This window comes from Salvelinus alpinus, chromosome 4, assembly GCF_045679555.1.
Source record: "Salvelinus alpinus chromosome 4, SLU_Salpinus.1, whole genome shotgun sequence".
In the NCBI taxonomy this organism is placed as follows: Eukaryota; Metazoa; Chordata; class Actinopteri; order Salmoniformes; family Salmonidae; genus Salvelinus; species Salvelinus alpinus.
In genome coordinates this window covers 44,307,849-44,332,380 of record NC_092089.1, presented here as the reverse complement: position 1 = coordinate 44,332,380, position 24,532 = coordinate 44,307,849, and the positions used below count along the sequence as shown (strand labels likewise).

At 42.6% G+C, this 24,532-nt stretch overlaps 3 protein-coding genes across 13 annotated transcripts; 1 reads left to right on the top strand and 2 right to left on the bottom strand.

Moving 5' to 3' along the window:
• Nucleotides 1–209: 209 nt before the first annotated feature.
• LOC139573650 (uncharacterized) lies at nucleotides 210–8,623 on the bottom strand. 2 transcript variants are annotated; one of them, XM_071397344.1, is made up of 10 exons: nucleotides 8,108–8,623; nucleotides 7,530–7,895; nucleotides 5,561–5,923; nucleotides 5,255–5,272; nucleotides 5,003–5,066; nucleotides 4,867–4,910; nucleotides 4,489–4,639; nucleotides 2,835–2,948; nucleotides 846–922; nucleotides 210–677 (listed from the first exon to the last, which is right to left on the bottom strand). In XM_071397344.1, exons 1-10 carry the CDS (start codon nucleotides 8,483–8,485, stop codon nucleotides 654–656), a joined length of 1,599 nt encoding a protein of 532 aa, XP_071253445.1. In that variant the 5' UTR covers nucleotides 8,486–8,623; the 3' UTR covers nucleotides 210–653. The 2 variants fall into 2 exon arrangements, with proteins under 2 accessions (XP_071253445.1, XP_071253446.1); XM_071397345.1 differs by lacking the exons at nucleotides 4,489–4,639; nucleotides 4,867–4,910.
• Nucleotides 8,624–14,962: 6,339 nt separating this feature from the next.
• sri (sorcin) lies at nucleotides 14,963–17,780 on the bottom strand. Its single transcript, XM_071397343.1, has 8 exons — nucleotides 17,622–17,780; nucleotides 16,740–16,850; nucleotides 16,531–16,600; nucleotides 16,345–16,388; nucleotides 15,882–16,029; nucleotides 15,656–15,769; nucleotides 15,505–15,563; nucleotides 14,963–15,388 (listed from the first exon to the last, which is right to left on the bottom strand). The coding sequence occupies exons 1-8, from the start codon at nucleotides 17,667–17,669 to the stop codon at nucleotides 15,362–15,364; spliced, it is 621 nt and encodes a 206-aa protein (XP_071253444.1). The 5' UTR covers nucleotides 17,670–17,780; the 3' UTR covers nucleotides 14,963–15,361.
• Nucleotides 17,781–22,425: 4,645 nt separating this feature from the next.
• On the top strand, nucleotides 22,426–24,425 carry LOC139573648 (uncharacterized). Of its 10 annotated transcripts, none has more exons than XM_071397338.1 (4): nucleotides 22,426–22,834; nucleotides 23,523–23,849; nucleotides 23,954–24,035; nucleotides 24,142–24,425. In XM_071397338.1, exons 1-4 carry the CDS (start codon nucleotides 22,657–22,659, stop codon nucleotides 24,209–24,211), a joined length of 657 nt encoding a protein of 218 aa, XP_071253439.1. In that variant the 5' UTR covers nucleotides 22,426–22,656; the 3' UTR covers nucleotides 24,212–24,425. The 10 variants fall into 10 exon arrangements, 8 of the variants coding, with proteins under 8 accessions (XP_071253439.1, XP_071253443.1, XP_071253437.1 ...); XM_071397342.1 differs by having other exon boundaries at nucleotides 22,471–22,834; nucleotides 24,147–24,425; XR_011674635.1 differs by having other exon boundaries at nucleotides 22,477–22,854.
• Nucleotides 24,426–24,532: the final 107 nt, after the last annotated feature.

Genomic DNA, 24,532 nt, shown 5'->3' with positions numbered 1-24,532 from the left:
AATAACATGCTACTCTCTATCAACAGGAAAACAACTGGATACATTATACTGGTGAAGTGGTATGATGGAGGATAGTAGCTACTGTTTACTGAAAAGATGAGAGGATAGGTTGGCAAAATCGTGTTATAATTGGGCCTCTATAGGTGATTCAGACTTTTACACACACACACGCACGCACACACACACACACACGAATATCCGCCAGGGCATATATTTATAAAGGTTTTATTACTATTAGTTAGTCTGTCTTGTACAACTTTGCAGCTAAAAGCAGAATGACAGTATACAGACAAAATAAACATGAGATAAAAGTTTAAGAAAAAATGACGATATGGAGAATAAAGTCTCTAGTCTTGTCGTATAACTGAAAAACACGATAGAATACTGAGTCCCAAAAAATATGTGTGTAAATGTGTTATAAACAATGTAGCAAGAAAATGTACAGAAAGAGATTCAAACAGACCAGGAGGAAACAGCCATCATATTAAGGTGGACATCAGTCACAAATTGTACAGCACCATGACAATCATTTTTGACAGGCATGTACTAAAAAGCAGCAGAATATTGTTTTTTTGGTCCATAACAGGTTACTGCATTGCATTGCATTCCAGGTCAATTGAACTCTTGCTGGTGACTGGACAGCTGCCGCCGGCTTACATAATGGTTACTTGGATCAACTGGAGCAGGAGGAGAAACACTTGACATGAGTATCATCTTCCACAAAAAAAGCTTCTCAGTGGTGATTACTTATTCATATTCTGTTCTTCTTTAGGTAGAGATAGACGTAATCACTGTGGCTAAAGACAAAGCTTCAAAGCTTGATAACTCTGCCAGAGCAAACTCACCTGACTGAAGGAGAAACTGGCTACCTCACAGTCTGTTGCAGCATCACAGGGTGAAATGAGTCGGGATTTAAAGCGAGCTGGAGCAGGAGAACAAAACAGATCAGAACATCTCACTGTGTTCTATTTGTTTATAGATCATTGCAACACTGATCATAATAATAATACATTGTATTCATAAAGCACTTGTTCTCAAGGCACTATGCAACAATGTAGATTGTAAAACATTGTAACATATACATTGTAAACATTGTAAAACAACACATTTTAATGCACCTATTTGGTGTACAATATGTGACTATATATATATATATATATATATATATATATATATATATATACAGTGGGGAGAACAAGTATTTGATACACTGCCGATTTTGCAGGTTTTCCTACTTACAAAGCATGTAGAGGTCTGTAATTTTTATCATAGGTACACTTCAACTGTCAGAGACGGAATCTAAAACAAAAATCCAGAAAATCACATTGTATGATATTTAAGTAATTAATTTGCATTTTATTGCATGACATAAGTATTTGATCACCTACCAACCAGTAAGAATTCCGGCTCTCACAGACCTGTTAGTTTTTCTTTAAGAAGCCCTCCTGTTCTCCACTCATTACCTGTATTAACTGCACCTGTTTGAACTCGTTACCTGTATAAAAGACACCTGTCCACACACTCAATCAAACAGACTCCAACCTCTCCACAATGGCCAAGACCAGAGAGCTGTGTAAGGACATCAGGGATAAAATTGTAGACCTGCACAAGGCTGGGATGGGCTACAGGACAATAGGCAAGCAGCTTTGTGAGAAGGCAACAACTGTTGGCGCAATTATTAGAAAATTGAAGAAGTTCAAGATGACGGTCAATCACCCTCGGTCTGGGGCTCCATGCAAGATCTCACCTCGTGGGGCATCAATGATCATGAGGAAGGTGAGGGATCAGCCCAGAACTACACGGCAGGACCTGGTCAATGACCTGAAGAGAGTTGGGACCACAGTCTCAAAGAAAAGCATTAGTAACACACTACGCCGTCATGGATTAAAATCCTGCAGCGCACGCAAGGTCCCCCTGCTCAAGCCAGCGCATGTCCAGGCCCGTCTGAAGTTTGCCAATGACCATCTGGATGATCCAGAGGAGGAAGGTCATGTGGTCTGATGAGACAAAAATAGAGCTTTTTGGTCTAAACTCCACTCGCCGTGTTTGGAGGAAGAAGAAGGATGAGTACAACCCCAAGAACACCATCCCAACCGTGAAGCATGGAGGTGGAAACATCATTCTTTGGGGATGCTTTTCTGCAAAGGGGACAGGACGACTGCACCGTATTGAGGGGAGGATGGATGGGGCCATGTATCGCGAGATCTTGGCCAACAACCTCCTTCCCATTGAAGATGGGTGAGTGGGTCTTCCAGCATGACAACGACCCGAAACACACAGCCAGGGCAACTAAGGAGTGGCTCCGTAAGAAGCATCTCAAGGTCCTGGAGTGGCCTAGCCAGTCTCCAGACCTGAACCCAATAGAAAATATTTGGAGGGAGCTGAAAGTCTGTATTGCCCAGCGACAGCCCCGAAACCTGAAGGATCTGGAGAAGGTCTGTATGGAGGAGTGGGCCAAAATCCCTGCTGCAGTGTGTGCAAACCTGGTCAAGAACTACAGGAAACGTATGATCTCTGTAATTGCAAACAAAGGTTTCTGTACCAAATATTAAGTTCTGCTTTTCTGATGTATCAAATACTTATGTCATGCAATAAAATGCTAATGAATTACTTAAAAATCATACAATGTGATTTTCTCGATTTTTGTTTTAGATTCCGTCTCTCACAGTTGAAGTATACCTATGATAAAAATTAGACCTCTACATGCTTTGTAAGTAGGAAAACCTGCAAAATCGGCAGTGTATCAAATACTTGTTCTCCCACTGTATATATATTTAGATGTAGTAGATTGATTGGAAAGTCAGGAATTTGTTATATAGTGAGTAAAGAGTTACCCTTCAGGATCTTGAGCCTTGTGAGAATGGCCATAAAGTCATCGTATTTGATCCCTCCACCAGAGCTGTACCGGTCCCATAGTGTTTTGAACGTTTCATCGTCCAAACTGAGATCTATATGACAGAGGATTTTTATCATTTACTTTTTTTATCTGCAAATATACTCTACCAAGAGTTCAGTTTCACTATCAGGTCAGGATGTTCACAATCAAAACCAAATCATTGTGTCGTAAATTAAGAGAAAATCAACAAAACATACAGTGGCAAGAAAAAGTATGTGAACCCTTTGGAATTACCTGGATTTCTGCATAGATTGGTCATCAAATTTGATCTGATCTTCATCTAAGTCACAATAATAGACAAACATAGTGATCTTAAACTAATAACACACAAATTATTGGATTTTTCTTGTCTATATTGAATACATAATTTAAACATTCACGGTGTAGGTTGGAAAAAGTATGTGAACCCCTAGGCTAATGACTTCTCCAAAAGCTAATTGGAGTCAGGAGTCAGCTAACCTGGAGTCCAATCAATGAGACAAGATTGGAGATGTTGGTTAGAGCTACCTTGCAGCTATAAAAAACTATAAAAAAACACTCACAAAATTTGAGTTTGCTCTTCACAAGAAGCATTGCCTGATGTGAACCATGCCTCGAACAAAAGAGATCTCAGCAGACTTAAGATTAAGAATAAACACTAAACAAGAATGGTGTTCATGGGAGGACACCACGGAAGAAGCCACTGCTGTCCAAAAAAAACATTGCTGCACGTCTGAAGTTTGCAAAAGTGCACCGGGATGTCCCACAGTGCTACTGGCAAAATATTCTGTGGACAGATGAAACTATAATTGAGTTGTTTGGAAGGAACACAACACTGGAAAGAAAAAGGCACAGCACAACAACATCAAAACCTCATCACAACTGTAAAGTATGGTGGAGGGAGCATCATGGTTTGGGGCTGCTTTGCTGCCTCAGGGCCTGGACAATTTGCTATCACCAACGGAAAAATGAATTCCCAAGTTTATCAAGACATTTTGCAGGAGAATGTTAGGCTATCTGTCCACCAATTGAAGCTCAACAGAAGTTGGGTGATGCAACAGGTCAACGACCCAAAACACAGAAGTAAATCAACAACAATGGCTTCAACAGAAGAAAATACGCCTTCTGGAGTGGCACAGTCAGAGTCCTGACCTCAACCCAATTGAAATGCTGTGATATGACCTCAAGAGAGCGGTTCACACCAGACATCCAAAGAATATTGCTGAACTAAAACAGTTTTGTAAAGAGGAATGGTTCAACATTCTTCCTGACCGTTGTGCAGGTCTGATCTGCAACTACAGAAAACGTTTGGTTGAGGTTATTGTTGCCAAAGGAGGGTCAACCAGTTATTAAATCCAAGGGTTCACATACTTTTCCCAACCTGCACTGTGAATGCTTATATGGTGTGTTCAATAAAGACATGAAGACGTATAATTGTTTGTTTGTTATTAGTTTAAGCAGACTGTGTTTGTCTATTGTTGTGACTTAGATGAAGATCAGATCAAATTTGATGACCAATTTATGCAGAAATCCAGGTATTTCCAAAGGGTTCACATACTTTTTCTTGCCACTGTAAATACATCCTTTGATCATAACCGTGATACATGACTAACCACGGACATCAAGCGCATTCTTCATCTGGTATTCTGTGACGAACCCTGGGTTCTGCCACTCATAGGACTCTGAGTACTCTCTTTTGGTAACAGACACATAGTGCTTTAGGTTGTGGAATTCTTTCACATCCAGTTTGCCTGATTTGTCTTTCTGAAAGGTGCTGGTTAAGGAGAAAGGATTGATGGCTGATACAGTATTGAAACCATTGTCAACCAAGGAGCCTACTGGGGCCTCAGTGGATCCACAATATAGCTCAGAAAGTAGTAAATAAATACAAAGTATTGTCAGGAAGCACAAAAAAAGGGTTTCGGGGGAAGAAATATTAATTAATAAACTCATATAAAAGTGAACTAAAAACAGAAACAGGTGAAGGATACATCTTCTAGAGCCAACAATATGTGGGCAGTTTGAAGACTTAGTGCTACAATTGAAGTAGACAAGAATATACATGTATAAATTAAATACACACATACATCATATATAATGCTTTAAATTCAAGAAACCACAACTAACATTGGTCCCGAACAGAGTGACCAAGTTCATTCAGCTTGACCAGGAGTTCCTCAGCCGTGAGTTGCTGTGGAGACCAAAACACACAAGCATTTGATAGGATAACAGTAATATTCTCCAAATTCCACTTGCCACCTATCCACCTAGTCCCACTTCACTTCATACATTCCTCATTAAACACATTATAGGTATCATTCGCTTGCTACATATAAATATTTACTCTTCAGTCGTCTGAGAAAAATATTTTAAACACACCTCGGGATTACTGTCCCCCTGTGAAAAGAAGTAGACAATGTTTTAGAGTAAATTGTTTTGTACACATCTCAAACAGTACTGAAATTAGCTTTTGTAACCTTTTTTTGGTTAAGGTGACAATACCGCTAACATGCACCCTGCTGGGTCTGTAGCAAAATAATGAAAGCCAAATCATTGTTGCAGTCACTACTGGCCCATGTACTTTTTCCAATGTATTACTGAATTAAACAACTTGGAGAAACTACTGATTTATTAAAAGTGGTGACTTAATAAGGGTTAAAAAATGACAAGAGTATCGGTACCTACTCTCACGCATGACTCCTCTGGAAAGGATTCACAGCTCAGATCATCAGGCCAGGACATCCCAAACGTATTCAACACACTGTCACACCCCAGTGTGGCTCTCTCACAAAGGGATCTGCAAGGGCGCTGCACCTCCCCTTCCACACACTGGGGAGCGTAGACAGAACACAGAAAGAAGCGGATATCCACAGAACAAGTCAATTTCAATACATACTCCAATTGAGCCATTTTAACGGCCGCCTCCGCCTGTTTTTTGTGCCCCAGCAGATTTGGCATGGCCGTCAGGTTGTAGGAGATGCCCTGGCACAGTGGCATGGTGATTGGCTGGCAGGGGCCCTCAGGGGACGGAGCACTGGTCACGCCAAACTGAAAAGGAAACAACAAAATACCTCATATTCACCAATCAGCAATAATTATTATTCAAGGATGTTTACCTTTATTTCACCAGGCAAAACTGATTGATGTTTCCTTTCTTTCCTTCCCTCGCCAAACATTTTGATGTTGACAATTTATGTTTAAAGGGGCACTTTACCCTTTTGAAACATCTAATTTATCATCTGGTGTGCATCATGTGACTTTGACCAACTGTGAGCAGGCAAAGGAAACTGAAACACATTTTCCTAACCTTTGCCTGCCCTGATCATAGTTGTTTAAATAACGATGCAGTGTAGTGGTGTGCTGGTTGGAGCCTGGTATTGAATCTGTAAGTTGATACACTATGTATACAAAAGTATGTGGACACCCCTTCAAAATAGTGGATTTAGCTATTTCAGATACACCAATTGCTGACAAGTGTATAAAATTGAGCACACAGCCATGCCATCTTCATAGACAAACATTGGCAGTAGAATGGCCTTACTGAAGAGCTCAGTGACCTTCAACGTGTCACCGTCATAGGATGCTACCTTTCCAACAAGTCAGTTCGTCAAATTTCTGCCCTGCTAGAGCTGCCCCAGTCAACTGCAAGTGCTGTTATTGTGAAGTGGAAACTTCTAGAAGCAGCAACAAAGGCTCAGCCACAAAGTGGTAGTCCACACAAGCTCACAGAATGGGTCTCCAAGTGCTGAAGCTTGAAGCACGTAAAAATCATCTGTCCTCAAAGAACGGGACTCTGAGTGCTGAAGTGCAACGTCAGCACAAGAACTGTTTATTCGGGGCTTCATGAAATGGGTTTGCATGGCCGCACACAAGCCTAAGATCAGCATGCGCAATGCCAAGCGTCGGCTGGAGTGGTGAAAAGCTTGCTGCCATTGGACTCTGGAGCAGTGGAAACTCGTCTGTGGAGTGATGAATCACGCTTCACAATCTGGCAGTCCAACAGACGAATCTGTGTTTGGCGGATACCAGGAGAATGCTACCTGCTCCAATACATAGTGCCAACTGTAAAGTTTGGTGGAGGAGGAATAATGGTCTGGGGCTGTTTTTCATGGTTTGGGCTAGGCCCCTTAGTGAACGGAAATCTTAACGCTACAGAATATAATTAGTTGTAAATGAGAACTTGTTCTCAACTAGCCTACCTGGTTAAATATAAGTGAAATTAAAAAATTCTAGACAATTCTGTGCTTCCAACTTTATGACAACAACATGACAATGCCCCTGTGCACAAAGCGAAGTCCATACAGAAATGGTTTGTCGAGATTAGTGTGGAAGAACTTGACTGGCCTGCACAGAGCCCTGACCTCAACCCTAATGAACACCTTTGGGATGAATTGGAACGTCGACTGCGAGCAGGGCCTAATCGCCCAACGTCAGTGCCCGACCTCACTAATGCTCTTGTGGCTGAATGGAAGCAAGTCCCTGTAACAATGTTCCAGCATCTAGTGGAAAACCTTCCCAGAAGAGTGGAGGCTGTTATAGCAGCAAAGGGTGGACCAACTCCATATTAATGCCCACGATTTTGGAATGAGATACTAAACGAGCAGGTGTCCACATACTTTTGGTCATGTAGTGTACATGCTGGAAAGTGACTTACATGTTCACAAGATTCCGTTGTGAGGGTGTCACACTCCAACTGACTGGGCCACTGAAAACCAAACCTGTTCATTAGCACCTCACAGTCCTTTCTGGCTAGCTCACACAGAGCTCTGCAGGGTGGGCGGGCTTTCCCTGAAACACACTCTGGAGTGTAGACGGAGCACAGGAAGGCCTGAAGGTGAGGAGAACACTGCATCTTTACCAGAGGGTAAAACTGATTCAATTCTAAACCAGCGACCTCCTGTGTGGAGTGGTTTAATAGGTTGGGCATGACAGTGTCCTTGTAGGGCAGGTCCTTGCAGAGAGGGATGATGATTGGCTCACAGGTTCCTGCAGGGTTTGGTGCAGGGATACTCTCTTGGCCCTGAAAGCAATGAACATCATTTTGTCATATGCTATATGCATTATGGCGAGGAATGACACAACATCTGGGAAGGTTTTCAGTTATAGAACCAGAATTATACTTCAAAAATCAACTTCCTGCTAATCTAAGCAGGACAGCCTACAGGCATACAGCAGTCCTGAATCAGATCTGTCCCTATAATGATAAGATGAACACCTCCTAAGGCTACTTACGTTGGCACAGGATTGTTTGGGGTAAGCCTCACATCTGATCTTCTCTGGCCAGTTTAGACCCTTCTCTCTCAGAAAAGGCTCACATTCATTCTTCACCCTCTCACAGAGCCAACTGCAGGGTGGAATCTTGTCATCCAACACACACTCAGGTGAAACAACGCCACATAGGAAAACTGTGACCTCTGGAGAGCAGCCCGTATTCACGATCTGACGAAGCTGCCTCAGGTTGTAGTCCCTGGTTTGGTGGGTTGGATTGATGGTCGTGTTGTAACCAACATCTTGACAAAAGTCCACGGTCACTGGCTGGCAGGACTGCTTGCTGTGTCCAGTCTGCACAAAGAGCAACAATCTGAAGACCAACAGGACCCAAGTCTCCATGACCCTGTGCTGTAATAACAACGACAGTAGTAACTAACCTCAAAGTTTCCTAAATGCTGATCAAATTAATCCAAAATGGTTTGGAGAGCCGACCTATGATGTATTTCTGGGGTGCACTGCTTTGCTGTAGAATATTCAAGTGGGTGTGTTTTCACTGTTTTGAGTCCAGACCTTTATTTATGCGAAACTCCACATCAGGAACTGATTATGATTGTGTCTCCTAGGACATTGAGTGCCAGCTTTTCGTGTGTTTTGTAATATCTGGAGAATAACTTGAATCAAGGAATCAAAACCACAAAAACACACAAACAGTAACAAAAGGATAACTTGCAATGTACTATTAACACAAGGCAAGCAATCATTATGTGCATTACACTGTTAGAACTGTGTTTGTGTTATGGATTCCTGTGAAATTCAGTTGAATCACTTCATGCAGCTCACTCTACCCATCCTCCAACCTGCCACTCAAATCTCAGTGACCTCAGTGACCAGGCCACTGATAGGTTGCTAGGGGGTTGCTAAGGGGCCTGACCACTGCCAGTCCTCCTTATTATGCAATCTGCTTTAAAAACGACATCTCTCTGTTCCTGTTCTCTTTCATGAGTTACAGACATTTGTTTTGAATCATCTCTTGTTTTGTTGCTTATTTTTTTATTTTTGTTTAAAAAATATAACATCTTTATTCCATATTTCATATTGTTGATTACATTTTGCTAGTTGTTTCGGATCAAAAAGAGGTGATTAACAAACATACAATACATTACATCACATTTACAGTTCATAATACAAAACGATAGAGAATGATTATAAGGAATTGAAAAGTCAAGAATCCTCCATCCAGCCTATTTCATTTTCCAATTCATATAAATTAGATTTTTTCAAATGTAGCTGTATTTCTTTTAAAATTCAGATTAAGATATATAATGAACAAAAATATAAATGCAACATGTAAAGTGTTCGTCCCATGTTTCACGAGCTGAAATAAAATATCCCTGAAATGTTCCATACACACAAAAAGCTTTTCTCTCAAATGTTGTGCACAAATGTGTTTAAATCCCTGTTAGTGAGCATTTCTCCTTTGCCAAGATAATCCATCCACCTGACAAGTGTGGCATATCAAGAAGCTGATTAAACGACATGATCATTACATAGGTGCACTTTGTGCTTGGGACAATAAAAGGCAACTGTGCAGTTTTGTCACATAAAACAATACCACAGATGTCCCAAGTTGAGGGAGCGTGCAATTGACATGCCGACTGCAGGAATGTCCACCAGAGCGGTTGCCAGAGAATTGAATGCTAATTTCTCTACCATAAGCCGCCTCCAACGTCTTCTTAGAGAATTTGGCAGTACATTCAACGTAGCTCACAACCGCAGACCACATGTATGGCGTTGTGTGGGTAAGCGTTTTGCTGATGTCAACGTTGTGAACAGAGCGAGGTGGGGTTATGGTATGGGCAGGTATAAGCAATGGACAATGAACACAATTGCATTTTATCAATGGCAATTTGAATGCACAGAGATACCATGATGAGATCCTGAGGTCCATTGTCGTGCCATTCATCCACCACCATCACCTCATGTTTCAGCATAATGCACTACCCCATGTCGCAAGGATTTGTACACAAGCTAAACACCTTCTTCGCCAGCTTTGAGTATAACACAGTGCCACCGACGCGGTCCGCTCCCAAGGACTGTGGGCTCTCGTTCTCCGTGGCCGACTTGAGTAAGACATTTAAGCGTGTTGACCCTCGCAAGGCTACTGGCTCAGACGGTATTCTTAGCCACTTCTCAGAGCATGCGCAGACCAGCTGGCTGGAGTTGTTACGGACATATTCAATCTCTCCCTATCCCAGTTTGCGGTCTCCACTTGCGTCAAGATGTTCACCAGAGTTCCTGTACTCAAGAAAGCAAAGGTAACTGAACTAAATGACTATCGCCCCGTAGCACTCACTTCTGTCATCATGAAGTGCTTTGAGAGGCTATTTAAGGATCATATCACTTCCATCTTATCTGACACCCTAGACCCACTGTAATTTGCATACTGCCCCAATAGATCCACAGATGATGCAATTGCCATTGCCCTACACACTGCCCTATCCCATCTGGACAAGAGGAATACCTATGCACGATTGCTGTTCATTGACTACAGCTCAACCTTCAACACCATAGTACCCTCCAAGCTCATCATTAAACTCGGGGACCAGGGTCTGAACCCCGCCCTGTGCAACTGTGTCCTGGAATTCCTGATAGGCCGCCCCCAGGTGGTGAAGGTAGGAAACAACACCTCCACTACGCTTATCCTCAACACAGGGGTGCTCAGCCCCCTCCTGTACTCCCTGTTCAACCATGACTCCATGGCAACGCACGCCTCTAACTCAATCATCAAGTTTGCAGACGACACAATAGTATTCGGCCTGATTACAACAATGACGAGACAGCCTACAGGGAGGAGGTGAGGGTCCTAGCGGAGTGGTGCCAGGAAAATAACCTCTCCCTCAACAAAAGGAAGGAGCTGATCGTGAACTTCAGGAGACAACAGAGAGAGCACGCCCCTATTCACATCGATGGGACGGCAGTGGAGAAGACAGTGTGGTGAAGAAGACGCAACAGCGCCTCTTCAACTTCAGGAGGCTGAAGAAATTCGGCTTGGCCTCTAAGACCCTCACAAACTTTTATAGATGTACAATTGAGAGCATCCTGTCGGACTGTATCACCGCCTTGTACGACAACTGCACTGCCGCAACCACAGGGCTCTCCAGAGGATGGTACGGTCTACCCAGTGGCGATTTTAGCATATACATTTTGGTGGGGCAAAAAAATATATAAATAAATGTATGCATGCCAGCAAAGGCACTACACAACACTAAACAATAGATTAATTGTACTATAACGGTGACAAACGGTGCCCACAAGCTGTTAGGACCTACATAAAGCTGTCCCAAAAGCAGTCCTAACACCTTACCACTGCTACACCTGGCTTTCAGCGGAGCCTTGTCTGGCAGCAAAACAGTTCATTCAGCCTCATTTACTGCCTTTTTAAAAAACATAGCTGATATGGCAGACTTGTTAAAAAATTGTGGTTTCTACTGACAATTGAGAAGTACAAACTATGACATAAGGGAAGGACAATCCGTAATTTCAATTGAGACATTAATGAGCGAACTAGGACGGATGTTGTCAATATAACTATTTGTTCAGCACTTTTGAAATGTACAGCGATAGAATTCAGAACATGGGCTGTTCTTACTGTATTCTCCCTGTACACCAAGTCAGAACCGTAGGATAAATAACGGGGCCATATAAGCAGACAATGAAAGCTCTTACAATATTCGATGATTACATTTCTCTAAAACAGGCAATAGGCTACATGTGCACGTGCACCACCAAGTCAGAACAGTAGGCAAAAGAGGGGAAAAGGGATCAAATTATTAGCGCGAGGCACATGGGCTACTAACAGCTTACTACACAACATAGACAACATACACAACATTAGTATTACTTTCTTAGCTACAGTATGCATATCTCCCTGGCATATTACATAATTTATGCAGCAGCATACAATACATTTTTGGACTCATCTTGTTGTGCTCACTTCCTTCCAAACCACTCAATGTTGAATTTGCAATTTACAACTTGTTGTGTAGTGTTTATATCCAATGGCCGATAAGCACCGATTCGTTTTATCTTCATATGACAAGGATTGAAAAGGATTTGCCAGTAGATTGTCGACTTGATTCATGATGATGACTTCTAGCTAAGATTTTGAAAGTATGATGTTGACATGATCAGTCCAATCAAAGCTACTATACATATAACGAGATTTGACGTCATTTTATCTGTGGCCAATGACCTTGAGCCTTCTTGGATGGGCAATTCTAATGTATCTCTATATCAATACCCAAAGGGCTAGAATTTTCGTGGTCTCCCCTTAGACTATGCGGTGGCGTAGTTTCCTCATGAGTGACAGAACACTGATCCAATCACGGCGCAAAGCTCCGAATTTTCTGCTGGCTTGCCCCACCACCACAGAGAGCACTGAGCTGGGCTGAAACACCTGTATTTTGGAGCTGCCTTACTCAAGAAAACAAAAAAGAGGCCTGTGTTTGTATGCAGCTTTATTAACTCAATGATTTATATATATTTTGAATTGTTTGCAAACTGATATGTGACACATACTAATGCCAAAATAACATTTAAAACAGGCAAGCCCCAAAAAATCTAAATGACTGGTCGCCACTGGGTATGTCCAACGCATCACCGGGGACACTGCCTGCCCTGCAGGACACCTACAGCACCGATGTAACAGGAAGACCAAGAAGATCATCAAGGACATCAACCACTCGAGCCACTACCTGTTCACCCCGTTATCATCCAGAAGGCGAGGTCAGTACAGGTGCATCAAAGCTGGGACCAAGAGACTGAAAAACAGCTTCTACAGTATCTCAAGGCCATCACACTGTTAAATAGCCATGACTAGCCGGCTACCACCCGGTTACTCAACCCTGCACCTTAAGAGGCTGCTGCCCTACAGTACTACATAGACATGGAATCACTGGTCACTTTAATAATGTTTAAATACTGTTGAACTCATTTCATATACTGTATTCTACTGTATTTTAGTCAATGCCACTCAGACATTGCTCATCCTAGTATTTATATATTTCTTAATTCCATCATTTTACATTTGTTTGTATTATTGTGAATTGTTAGATACTAATGCACTGTTGTAGCTAGTAACACAAGCATTTCGTTACACCCGCAATAACGTCTGCTAAATATGTGTATGTGACCAATAACATTTGATTTGATCATCCTTGGAAGCTGAAAATGTCAAATTTTTTCCAATGGTCTGCATACTCACCAGACATGTTACCCATTGAACGTGTTTGGGATGTTCTGGATCTACGTGTACAACAGCGTGTTCCGGTTTCTGCCGATATCCAGGAACTTCGCACAGCCATCCAAGAAGAGCGGAACAATATTCCACAATCAACAGACTGATCAACTGTATGCGAAGGAGATGTGCTGCGCTGCACACCAGAAACTGACAGGTTCTGGTCCATGCCCCTACCTTCTTTTGAAGGTATCTGTGACCAACAGATGCATATCTGTATTCCCAGTCATGTGAAATCCATAGATTAGGGCCTAATGATTTCCTTACATGAACTGTAACTCAGTAAAATCTTTGAAATTGTTGCATGTTGCGTTTATAGTTTTGTTCAGTGTAATTTAAATATTTCCGTGTAGGCCTATCTATTATTTAGTGTTTATCTAAATACTTACAATTTTTTTTATCCTGTTATTCTTGACTTCATAATTTCCAACAAGTCAATGTCAGTTATCTAATTTTCAGTTCACATATTTCAAACTTCAAATAATTTATCATATCTTTGTTTTCTAGACATTTCACGTTAAGGGCCATCATTGGGAGGTAGGGATGGAGGGGAAGAGGGGCAGGGTATTCACTGCACTTTCATCAGTATCGTCTCTTATGTTCTCTTTCGGCCTCGCTCTCACTGCTGTCACTCTTCTTCACCGTCGCTTGGGATGAAGTTGGAAGACTGGTGGGTGACATCTACTTCAGCGCTCTGGACGACCTTACTAGTTCCATTTCTTTCTTATGCCATCTCGACTCTCTCCCGGGCTTGTTGTAGTCTTACTGACAGTCTATGGTGCTGGGTCTAATGCTGCGGGCTCACCTTCTCAAGCCTTCGATTAGAGGCTGGACCTCTTCTTACCATGCCCGCGTAGGTCACTGGACATTGGAAGGTGTGACCTTCACCTAGGCTGTACATGGCTTCTTCAGTAAAATATTTTGCTTTGCGGCCCAGTCCAGCGCATTTCCAACATTATGACAATCTCTGACCTGATGGTCCAGACTGACAGATGTAGCAGAGATGGGTCTGACCTTGATAACTGACTTTCCCAATGTAGGGACCCATTGCGTTTGAGTTAAGGACCTGTACTAGAAATCTGCTGATTTTCCACAAATGTACCTTCTGACCCCATACCAGATCCCAAACTTGTCTAGTGGCTTGAAGACAGGTTGTATAATTTCGCAGTACAGGTTTAGGAAAAGCGCTACATCTTGGTCTGCAATTTCTCCTGTAAAGAACAAAAATGGTCTTTACATCTAGCTCAATGGAGGACCCAGTCTTTCCACTTTGGATGTGAGGAGTGGGCAGACTGGACCTCCAGGAAACGACAGATTGGAGGTTCTGCCTGCTCAAGTCATTGCCTCAGTCTCTCTCCAAGTGGACAAGAGTGATGGTCAGAAGTGAGTGATGTTGACATTTTAGAAACCATAAAATCACTCATAAGTCATATCAATTATTTTCTTGATTCATACCTTGTTCTAGTACTCTGGTTATCCCATGGAGAGTGCATGTGGACCTAGTGTGAAATACTGATAATGCTCACTAGATTTTATTGAACTGTCACCAAGACCTACGAAGAAAACTTATCAGAGGTGTATTCCACATATATGGTCGTGTTTATTACTCACTTTCACAGACAAGATTACTCCCAGCTATATTTAGGGATATCTTGATGAATATTAGACATTCAACAGTGACATAACATACAGAACATGCAGTGGTGACACGGGTTTATAGGCACACCTAGTGGTTAAAGTTGGCTAATATTCCAGTTTCCCAAGGTAATGTTACAATTTTATACTAACTTCCTATTTCAAAACCATTCATGTGGAATGTGACAATTAGGTTTTAGTCAGGTTTGTATAAAAGCAATCAAAAAAGCAAGTGATTTGTGAGTATCAAAAATACATGTCAGAATAAATTTTTACACATGCTAAATTGTAAATATTTTGGAGTTAAGAGGTAGTCCCTCAGATTTTTTTTCTGCTCTGTCTCTTCATGTGCTCATCGTGCACTGGATGAACTGAGAGAGAGAAAGAGTGATTATAATACTTTACATATAAGGGGCCATTTACAGTAAGTGCTTACAACAAGGAAGAGGATCTGAATTTTTTTTTGTAAGAGATTTGAAAGACTTACATCATCGTATGGAAATGTGGCCATTCCCTGTCCAGCTTGGTCCCGCTTTCGGAACACATCTGTAGCAAACATACAGAGAAACTATTACTAAACAACCACACATACAATAGTCATACTGATAATGGAAAAGTGATCAAAACTGTTCACTCACCAGTCAGGGTTCTGAGTTTCACACAACAAGCTACGTAGTCATCAAAGGTGATCTTCCCCTGAGAACTGAATCTCTTGATGATGCCGTTCATGGCTTGTGGGCTCAGTCTGTAGCCTGTAACACACAAACATACATGTCAAATGAACATTTCGCTCTCATATTGACTTTCGGTCATCACTTATTGTGTATACACATAAACGAATACACCCTTTGTGCTTGTACGTACCCATGGAAGTAACTGCCTGGTGCATCTCCTGGGGGTCCACGGTCCCACTCTGGTCACGGTCAATGGACATGAAGTGCTGCTTCCAGCCATTGAGCACGGTCGACAGCTCCTTGAACTCGTTGAAGCCCATAGTACATGACATGTCTCTCTGAGGGGTCGCTTCAGTCAAGGAACAGGAACAGCAGTGACCTCACAACCTTACCTCAAACATGAATATAGACGGCTAAAAGTTTCCTGAATAATTTCAATAATTAGATTTTGTTGTCCTGATATATCAAGTTGTTTTTTCCCAATCAAGAAAAATCCATGGAACAGTCATACAATGTGAGAGGACTTTCTGCAAACTCTCAATGCACAAAACAGTCACTTACGCATATTTCATCTCATATTATTGTACTGGTAGCTAGTGGGACCATAGTATTTTAAAAACCTGTGTGTGTACTGACTGGTTAGTCAAGGATACATCCAGCATGTTGATCATCAGTCTGCAGGTCTCCAGGTTAAAAGCTGTCGGAGATAAGATAACAGTTAATCAAACCACAGTCATCTCTCCATACAGTGTAAAGAATAGAATAAAACAAAATACTGCATTGAAAAGTGCCTGGGAGTTTGCGGTTCCCGTCGGTCTTGTACATGGTGTCACTCTTACGTTTGTAGCCACCAGAGAAGTTAGCCTGTGTGAGGCATTGCTGGAGCTCTTCTGCTGATATGTGCCCATCCTTCCAATGTCAAAAGATAGAGCGGAAAAAAATACTTATTGAGACCGAAACAATGCTATACATTTTTAGACGACAGTAAGCTGTTTTGACTGTTGAAGCTAGCAGATAGCTCAATATGTCAAGCTGTATGTCTTATTACCTGGCCTGCAACAGCAGCAAAATATCCATAGAGAGGGTCTTGCTGCTGACCAGGGTATCCTCCAAAGCCAGGGCCACCAGGAGGGTGGCCACCAGCAGGGGCACCTCCATACTGCAAGACAGACAGACAATGATTTATAGAGAGAGAGAAACAGTAAACACCATAAGGTTACTATGAAACAGTTAGTGACAACATAGGTCAAGTGCCATGAAAGTGACCAAAGTTGAACATCCCAATGACTCACTCTGAACCACTTAACCAGTCTATAGAACACAATGATGCCTCAAATCAGTGTAAGGTGCTGAGAATTATTTCATATAGATTATTTATTCCAATCAGCAAGAGTGTCAAACTGTACTTTGGCCAACAACACCAGGACAGTGAGTCCCAGCTATGTGAACCTGACCACTCCCAGGGTTGGGTGAACTGAGTTAATTCAAAACCAGTACTTCTATAGACCTATACGCTACTGAACTTTTTATACAAAGTATAGGCCCTATAATCCATCATAGTAGAGCTAACATTTGCACTTAATGTTATCTTTTGATCAGCGCAGATTGTTACATTGTAAGAATGTCTCGGTTGTATCCAACAATCCTCTTCACTTCGGGAACAACAGGCCTCCCTGGAGGCTAAAGCGCATAAAGCATAAAAGCTCTGTTACGGCTTGCCAATGGTAGAGATTCGTTGGCAGGCAGGCCTACAAATTGTATTAGATACAACAAATACTCTACTGTATTCGGAAAACACTGTGCAATATACGCTTGTTATATTATGTAGGATATGTGGATTTGCAGTTCTACTTCCGGACAACTAAACGGTCCTGCCGATACCCATTTATTTTCATATTTGTGTAGAAGACACTAGTCTGTAAGATCTTACCCCTCCTGGGTATCCGCCTGCGGGAGCACCATATCCAGGATAACTCATTTCTATGAATGAAAAGAATAACACTGTGATACCAACTGGCAATAAAATAACCACTTCCCTGACTTGCCCTTCTTGACACACAAGGGGAGTGTCGGATGTCCTGCTTTTATGTTTCCTTCACGCCCATCACCTCAACGCACTAGTCCCTGATTGGCCTTGCATTAACATGTGACCAGCTGCCTGCCAATCATGTGACAATAATACTTGTCAACGAAGATAAATGCAACGCAGACTAATAAAGTAATACTATGGATAGTAGTAGTACTTATAGTAATAGATTTGCATATAATAAACGGCTCTCTATCCACCGGATGTGTACCAAACTCACTAAAAGTGGCAGTAATAAAGCCTCTCTTGAAAAAGCCAAACCTTGACCCAGAAAATATAAAAAACTATCGGCCTATATCGAATCTTCCATTCCTCTCAAAAATTTTAGAAAAAGCTGTTGCACAGCAACTCACTGCCTTCCTGAAGACAAACAATGTATATGAAATGCTTCAGTCTGGTTTTAGACCCCATCATAGCACTGAGACTGCGCTTGTGAAGTTGGTAAATGACCTTTTAATGGCGTCAGACCGAGGCTCTGCATCTGTCCTCGTGCTACTAGACCTTAGTGCTGCCTTTGATACCATCGATCACCACATTCTTTTGGAGAGACTGGAAACCCAAATTGGTCTACACGGACAAGTTCTGGCCTGGTTTAGATCTTATCTGTCGGAAAGATATCAGTTTGTCTCTGTGAATGGTTTGTCCTCTGACAAATCAACTGTACATTTCGGTGTTCCTCAAGGTTCCGTTTTAGGACCACTATTGTTTTCACTATATACAGTGGGGAGAACAAGTATTTGATACACTGACGATTTTGCAGGTTTTCCTACTTACAAAGCATGTAGAGGTCTGTAATTTTTATCATAGGTACACTTCAACTATGAGAGACGGAATCTAAAACAAAAATCCAGAAAATCACATTGTATGATTTTTAAGTAATTAATTTGCATTTTATTGCATGACATAAGTATTTGATACATCAGAAAAGCAGAACTTAATATTTGGTACAGAAACCTTTGTTTGCAATTACAGAGATCATACGTTTCCTGTAGTTCTTGACTAGGTTTGCACACACTGCAGCAGGGATTTTGGCCCACTCCTCCCTACAGATCTTCTCCAGATCCTTCAGGTTTCGGGGCTGTCGCTGGGCAATACGGACTTTCAGCTCCCTCCAAAGATTTTCTATTGGGTTCAGGTCTGGAGACTGGCTAGGCCACTCCAGGACCTTGAGATGCTTCTTACGGAGCCACTCCTTAGTTGCCATGGCTGTGTGCTTCGTGTCGTTGTCATGCTGGAAGACCCAGCCACGACCCATCTTCAATGCTCTTACTGAGGGAAGGAGGTTGTTGGCCAAGATCTCGCGATACATGGCCCCATCCATCCTCCCCTCAATACGGTGCAGTCGTCCTGTCCCCTTTGCAGAAAAGCATCCCCAAAGAATGATGTTTCCACCTCCATGCTTCACGGTTGGGATGGTGTTCTTGGGGTTGTACTCATCCTTCTATTCCTCCAAACACGGCGAGTGGAGTTTAGAGCAAAAGGCTCTATTTTTGTCTCATCAGACCACATGACCTTCTCCCATTCCTCCTCTGGATCATCCAGATGGTCATTGGCAAACTTCAGACGGGCCTGGACATGCGCTGGCTTGAGCAGGGGGACCTTGCGTGCGCTGCAGGATTTTAATCCATGACGGCGTAGTGTGTTACGAATGGTTTTCTTTGAGACTGTGGTCCCAGCTCTCTTCAGGTCATTGACCAGGTCCTGCCGTGTAGTTCTGGGCTGATCCCTCACCTTCCTCATGATCATTGATGCCCCACGAGGTGAGATCTTGCATGGAGCCCCAGACCGAGGGTGATTGACCGTCATCTTGAACTTCTTCCATTTTCTAATAATTGTGCCAACAGTTGTTGCCTTCTCACCAAGCTGCTTGCCTATTGTCCTGTAGCCCATCCCAGCCTTGTACAGGTCTACAATTTATCCCTGATGTCCTTACACAGCTCTCTGGTCTTGGCCATTGTGGAGAGGTTGGAGTCTGTTTGATTGAGTGTGTGGACAGGTGTCTTTTATACAGGTAACGAGTTCAAACAGGTGCAGTTAATACAGGTAATGAGTGGAGAACAGGAGGGCTTCTTAAAGAAAAACTAACAGGTCTGTGAGAGCCGGAATTTTTACTGGTTGGTAGGTGATCAAATACTTATGTCATGCAATAAAATGCAAATTAATTACTTAAAAATCATACAATGTGATTTTCTGGATTTTTGTTTTAGATTCCGTCTCTCACAGTTGAAGTGTACCTATGATAAAAATGACAGACCTCTACATGCTTTGTAAGTAGGAAAACCTGCAAAATCGGCAGTGTATCAAATACTTGTTCTCCCCACTGTATTTTACCTCTTGGGGATGTCATTCGAAAACATAATGTTAACTTTCACTGCTATGCGGATGACACACAGCTGTACATTTCAATGAAACATGGTGAAGCCCCAAAATTGCCCTCGCTAGAAGCCTGTGTTTCAGACATAAAGAAGTGGATGGCTGAAAACTTTCTACTTTTAAACTCGGACAAAACAGAGATGCTTGTTCTAGGTCCCAAGAAACAAAGAGATATTCTGTTAAATCTGACAATTCATCTTGATGGTTGTAAAGTCGTCTCAAATAAAACTGTGAAGGACCTCGGCGTTACTCTGGACCCTGATCTCTCTTTTGACGAACATATCAAGACTGTTTCAAGGACAGCTTTTTTCCATCTACGTAACATTGCAAAAATCAGAATTTTTCTGTCCAAAAATGATGCAGAAAAATGAATCCATGCTTTTGTTACTTCTAGGTTAGACTACTGCAATGCTCTTCTTTCCGGCTACCCGGATAAAGCACTAAATAAACTTCAGTTAGTGCTAAGTACGGCTGCTAGAATCCTGACTAGAACCAAGAAATTTGATCATATTACTCCAGTGCTAGCTTCCCTACACTGGCTTCCTGTTAAGGCAAGGGCTGATTTCAAGGTTTTACTGTTAACCTATAAAGCGTTACATGGGCTTGCTCCTACCTATCTTTCCGAGTTGGTCCTGCCGTACATACCTACACGTACGCTACGGTCACAAAACGCAGGTCTCCTAATTGTCCCTAGAATTTCTAAGCAAACAGCTGGAGGCAGGGCTTTCTCCTATAAATCTAAATTTTTATGGAATAGTCTGCCTACCCAAATGAGAGACGCAGACTCAGTCTCAACCTTTAAGTCTTTACTGAAGACTTATCTCTTCAGTAGGTCATATGATTGAGTGTAGTCTGGCCCAGGAGTGTGAAGGTGAACGGAAAGGCTCTGGAGCAACGAACCGCCCTTGCTGTCTCTGCCTGGCCGGTTCCCCTCTCTCCACTGGGATTCTCTGCCTCTAACCCTATCACAGGGGCTGAGTCACTGGCTTACTGGTGCTCTTTCATGCCGTCCCTAGGAGGGGTGCGTCACTTGAGTGGGTTGAGTTATTGACGTGATCTTCCTGTCTGGGTAGGCGGCCGCCCCTTGGTTTGTGCTGTGGTGGAGATCTTTGTGGGCTATACTCGGCCTTGTCTCAGGATGGTAAGTTGGTGGTTGAAGGTATCCCTCTAGTGGTGTTGGGGGCTGTGCTTTGGCAAAGTGGGTGGGGTTATATCCTTCCTGTTTGGCCCTGTCCGGGGGTATCATCGGATGGGGCCACAGTGTCTCCTGACCCCTCCTGTCTCAGCCTCCAGTATTTATGCTGCAGTAGTTTATGTGTCGGGGGGGCTAGGGTCAGTTGGTTATATCTGGAGTACTTCTCCTGTCTTATCCGGTGTCCTGTGTGAATTTAAGTATGCTCTCTCTAATTCTCTCCTTCTCTCTTTCTTTCTCTCTCTCGGAGGACCTGAGCCCTAGGACCATGCGTCAGGACTACCGGGCATGACGACTCCTTGCTGTCCCCAGTCCACCTGGCCTTGCTGCTGTTCCAGTTTCAACTGTTCTGCCTGCGGCTATGGAACCCTGACCTGTCCACCGGACGTGCTACCTGTCCCAGACCTGCTGTTTTCAACTCTCTAGAGACCGCAGGAGTGGTAGAGATACTCTTAATGATCGGCTATGAAAAGCCAACTGACATTTACTCCTGATTATTATTTGACCATGCTGGTCATTTATGAACATTTGAACATCTTGGCCATGTTCTGTTATAATCTCCACCCGGCACAGCCAGAAGAGGACTGGCCACCCCTCATAGCCTGGTTCCTCTCTAGGTTTCTTCCTAGGGAGTTTTTCCTAGCCGCCGTGCTTCTACACCTGCATTGCTTGCTGTTTGGGGTTTTAGGCTGGGTTTCTGTACAGCACTTCGAGATATTAGCTGATGTACGAAGGGCTATATAAAATAAACTTGATTTGATTTGATATAGATTTTTGTCACATTTTTAAACAAGTGAATTTGATGCCAAATTGTGAGTTGTCTCAATTGTTACTGTGTCTTACTATTGTGCTAAACATTACTTTCACCAAGCCAGCCATTCAATTGTGTATTGTATTTTGTGTATATATTATGTGTGAGTGTGCATGAAAGATTAGTGGAATGTTCCTAATGATACTGCACAGCATTAACTGTCCCACAGGCTAATAATGTTGTATTGTATTTGTGTTGTATTGTAATACAGTAAGACCACCAAGAGTCATCATTACATCATTACACAAGATCAGAAACACTCTCGTCTCAGAACCATTAGGGTGCACTTCCTTTCTGGACAGGAAACGCTGAATCGTGTCTCCACTGAAAAGCTGTTCTGCGGCTGACAGGATCATCGGGCACTGCTGCGGAGCCCATGCAGCTCCAGTCCTTGGACAAATCTGGCTCATCTCTAGCCTATAGACCTGCTATTATCAACTAGGGAATCAAACACGCAAAGTGATTCTTCTTTGCCTTGGTATACAGTAGAAGCCCTGACTGAGATGTATGGACAGAACCCTAACTGGTTGTGGTCGAACGGGGCGCCTCTACGCCACCAAGGGCACCTGGGCAGACTTGGCTCAGCAACCCCGAGGCAATGGGAGGATGAGGAAGAAGGAAAAGAGGAAGAACATGCAATTTGGACCAGGGAGCATCCAGCAATCTGTTGCTATACTACAAGTAAGGGTGAGGTGTATGAGGTAACTGTGAGAGAATATTATAGGCTCATTGCAAAATAGTACAGGGGACTCTTTCATTGCTTGTCTGTTTCAACCCTGTTTTTCCTGTTTTAGGTTTGTTTTCAAGTGGCATGCCTTGTTGTCTTGGGGTAAACAGGGTTTATGCTGGTTTGTATCAATTAACGTTATATTTTCCCAATGCTGCTATTCTGGTTTTGCTTACCTACCACTCCCTCAGTGCTTGCCAGTGTGGCCAGATGACTTGTGACTAAGAGCCTTGCCCAAACTCAGCAGGCCCATTGGCAGGCCAAAGAGACAGCAGGACCAAACACGTGATACAACGACAGACTGCAACAGAACAGCACCCAACCTTCCATCCTACCTTACGTCATCCCTTCTCACCACACCTCACTGTTATCACTCCTCCATCTCATCCCTTCACCCTCCTCTCTCAGCCTTCTATCTCCTCTCATTGCATCTCTTTATCCACGTTTCAGTCTTCATCTCCCCTATTCCCATTTCTTTGTATGCTCATTAAAGTGCCATCGAACATATAGACATAATGCCATTTGCTTGGTTTCTCCATTCACACAAATCCCTTTAGACATCATCAGTGGTATGAACAGAATAGCTTTTTGTCAAATGTTCTTAGGTTCTCTCCTTCTCTCCTCTGTCCCCTGTGTCTTCAGATGGCCATGGCCTCATCCAAGACTGTGTTCAGAACCACTGGGGCTGGGCTGGTACCGAGAGTCCCTTCGGCCCTGTCCACACAGACGTAGTTAGCATCCAACGCCAGAGTGACACAGGGCTAGATGCCCCTGAAATGTGGATGGATGTCCCCCCAGACCAGCCTTCCTTGGGTGGGGCTGATGGAGAAGAATCATCCCATCATTGTTTAGACAGTCAATGGGGGAGCCACAGGACAGAGGGCCATGGCTGTGTTTGTGTGCATGGACCAAGTGAACCAGGAAGATGTTGCCACAGTTGGGCTGGTTCCCCTCTCTTCAATTTCGGAAGTAAGAGTATGTGTCTGTTTATGTGAAAGAGGGTAATTCTCTATGGTGATACAGTATGGCTGCTATGTAGTATTTTTCTCTAATCAAATACTTCTGTTTCCCAGTGAGGAAGACAATAATGGTAGGAGTCGAGGTGGAAATAGTGGAGGAAGTAGCCTTTGAGGACACAGAGACACTTGAAGTAATGTAAGTAGATAAATGATTCAAGGTCATGGTTTATTTACACATTGCTGAAGCACATAAACAAAGTAGGGCTATGCAGTAGATAATATTTGTATGTCTTTCTTTTTAGATCAGGAGTCTATCCAAATTATTTGATGGAAACCATATTGCTGCACGATGACCAGCTTTTCCCCACCTAAACCTGCATTCCTTCAAAAGTTGTTTGCAAGGGAACTTTCTGTGTTTTTAAATGTCAGCCTTGTCGTTTGAATGTATTTTAAATGTATTTAAATGTAGTTTAAATATTAAAATGTATTTTAAATACCATTTAAAGGCCTTTTATATGTCAGTGTTATGTAAGTGACGTCACATTAATTTAAAAAAACATTTCCCCAATAAAATAAGAAAACCTTTGCTTGTTGTCTTGATTTGAACTTCTAATGAAGATGTAGTGTATGTAACTTCCAAGACCTTCTAACAGTCTACACCTGCTTTGTCGTCCAGTGCTCCAGTATGGCACC

Bases quoted from the DNA above. Each gene is read 5' to 3' on its own strand.
- sri (XM_071397343.1), bottom strand. From the start codon at position 17,669: ATGAGTTATCCTGGATATGGTGCTCCCGCAGGCGGATACCCAGGAGGG. The intron at 16,601-16,739 runs GTAATAAGACAT...TGACATTGGAAG, and splicing joins TTGCTGCTGTTGCAGGCCAG to GATGGGCACATATCAGCAGA. The intron at 15,564-15,655 runs GTGAGTGAACAG...TGTTTGCTACAG, and splicing joins GAAACTCAGAACCCTGACTG to ATGTGTTCCGAAAGCGGGAC.
- LOC139573648 (XM_071397334.1), top strand. From the start codon at position 22,657: ATGTATGGACAGAACCCTAACTGGTTGTGGTCGAACGGGGCGCCTCTA. The intron at 23,856-23,953 runs GTATGTGTCTGT...TCTGTTTCCCAG, and splicing joins CTTCAATTTCGGAAGTAAGA to TGAGGAAGACAATAATGGTA. The intron at 24,036-24,141 runs GTAAGTAGATAA...CTTTCTTTTTAG, and splicing joins ACAGAGACACTTGAAGTAAT to ATCAGGAGTCTATCCAAATT.
- LOC139573650 (XM_071397344.1), bottom strand. From the start codon at position 8,485: ATGGAGACTTGGGTCCTGTTGGTCTTCAGATTGTTGCTCTTTGTGCAG. The intron at 5,924-7,529 runs GTAAGTCACTTT...TTTCCTTTTCAG, and splicing joins CAACGGAATCTTGTGAACAT to TTTGGCGTGACCAGTGCTCC. The intron at 923-2,834 runs GTAACTCTTTAC...CTCCTGCTCCAG, and splicing joins AAGGCTCAAGATCCTGAAGG to CTCGCTTTAAATCCCGACTC.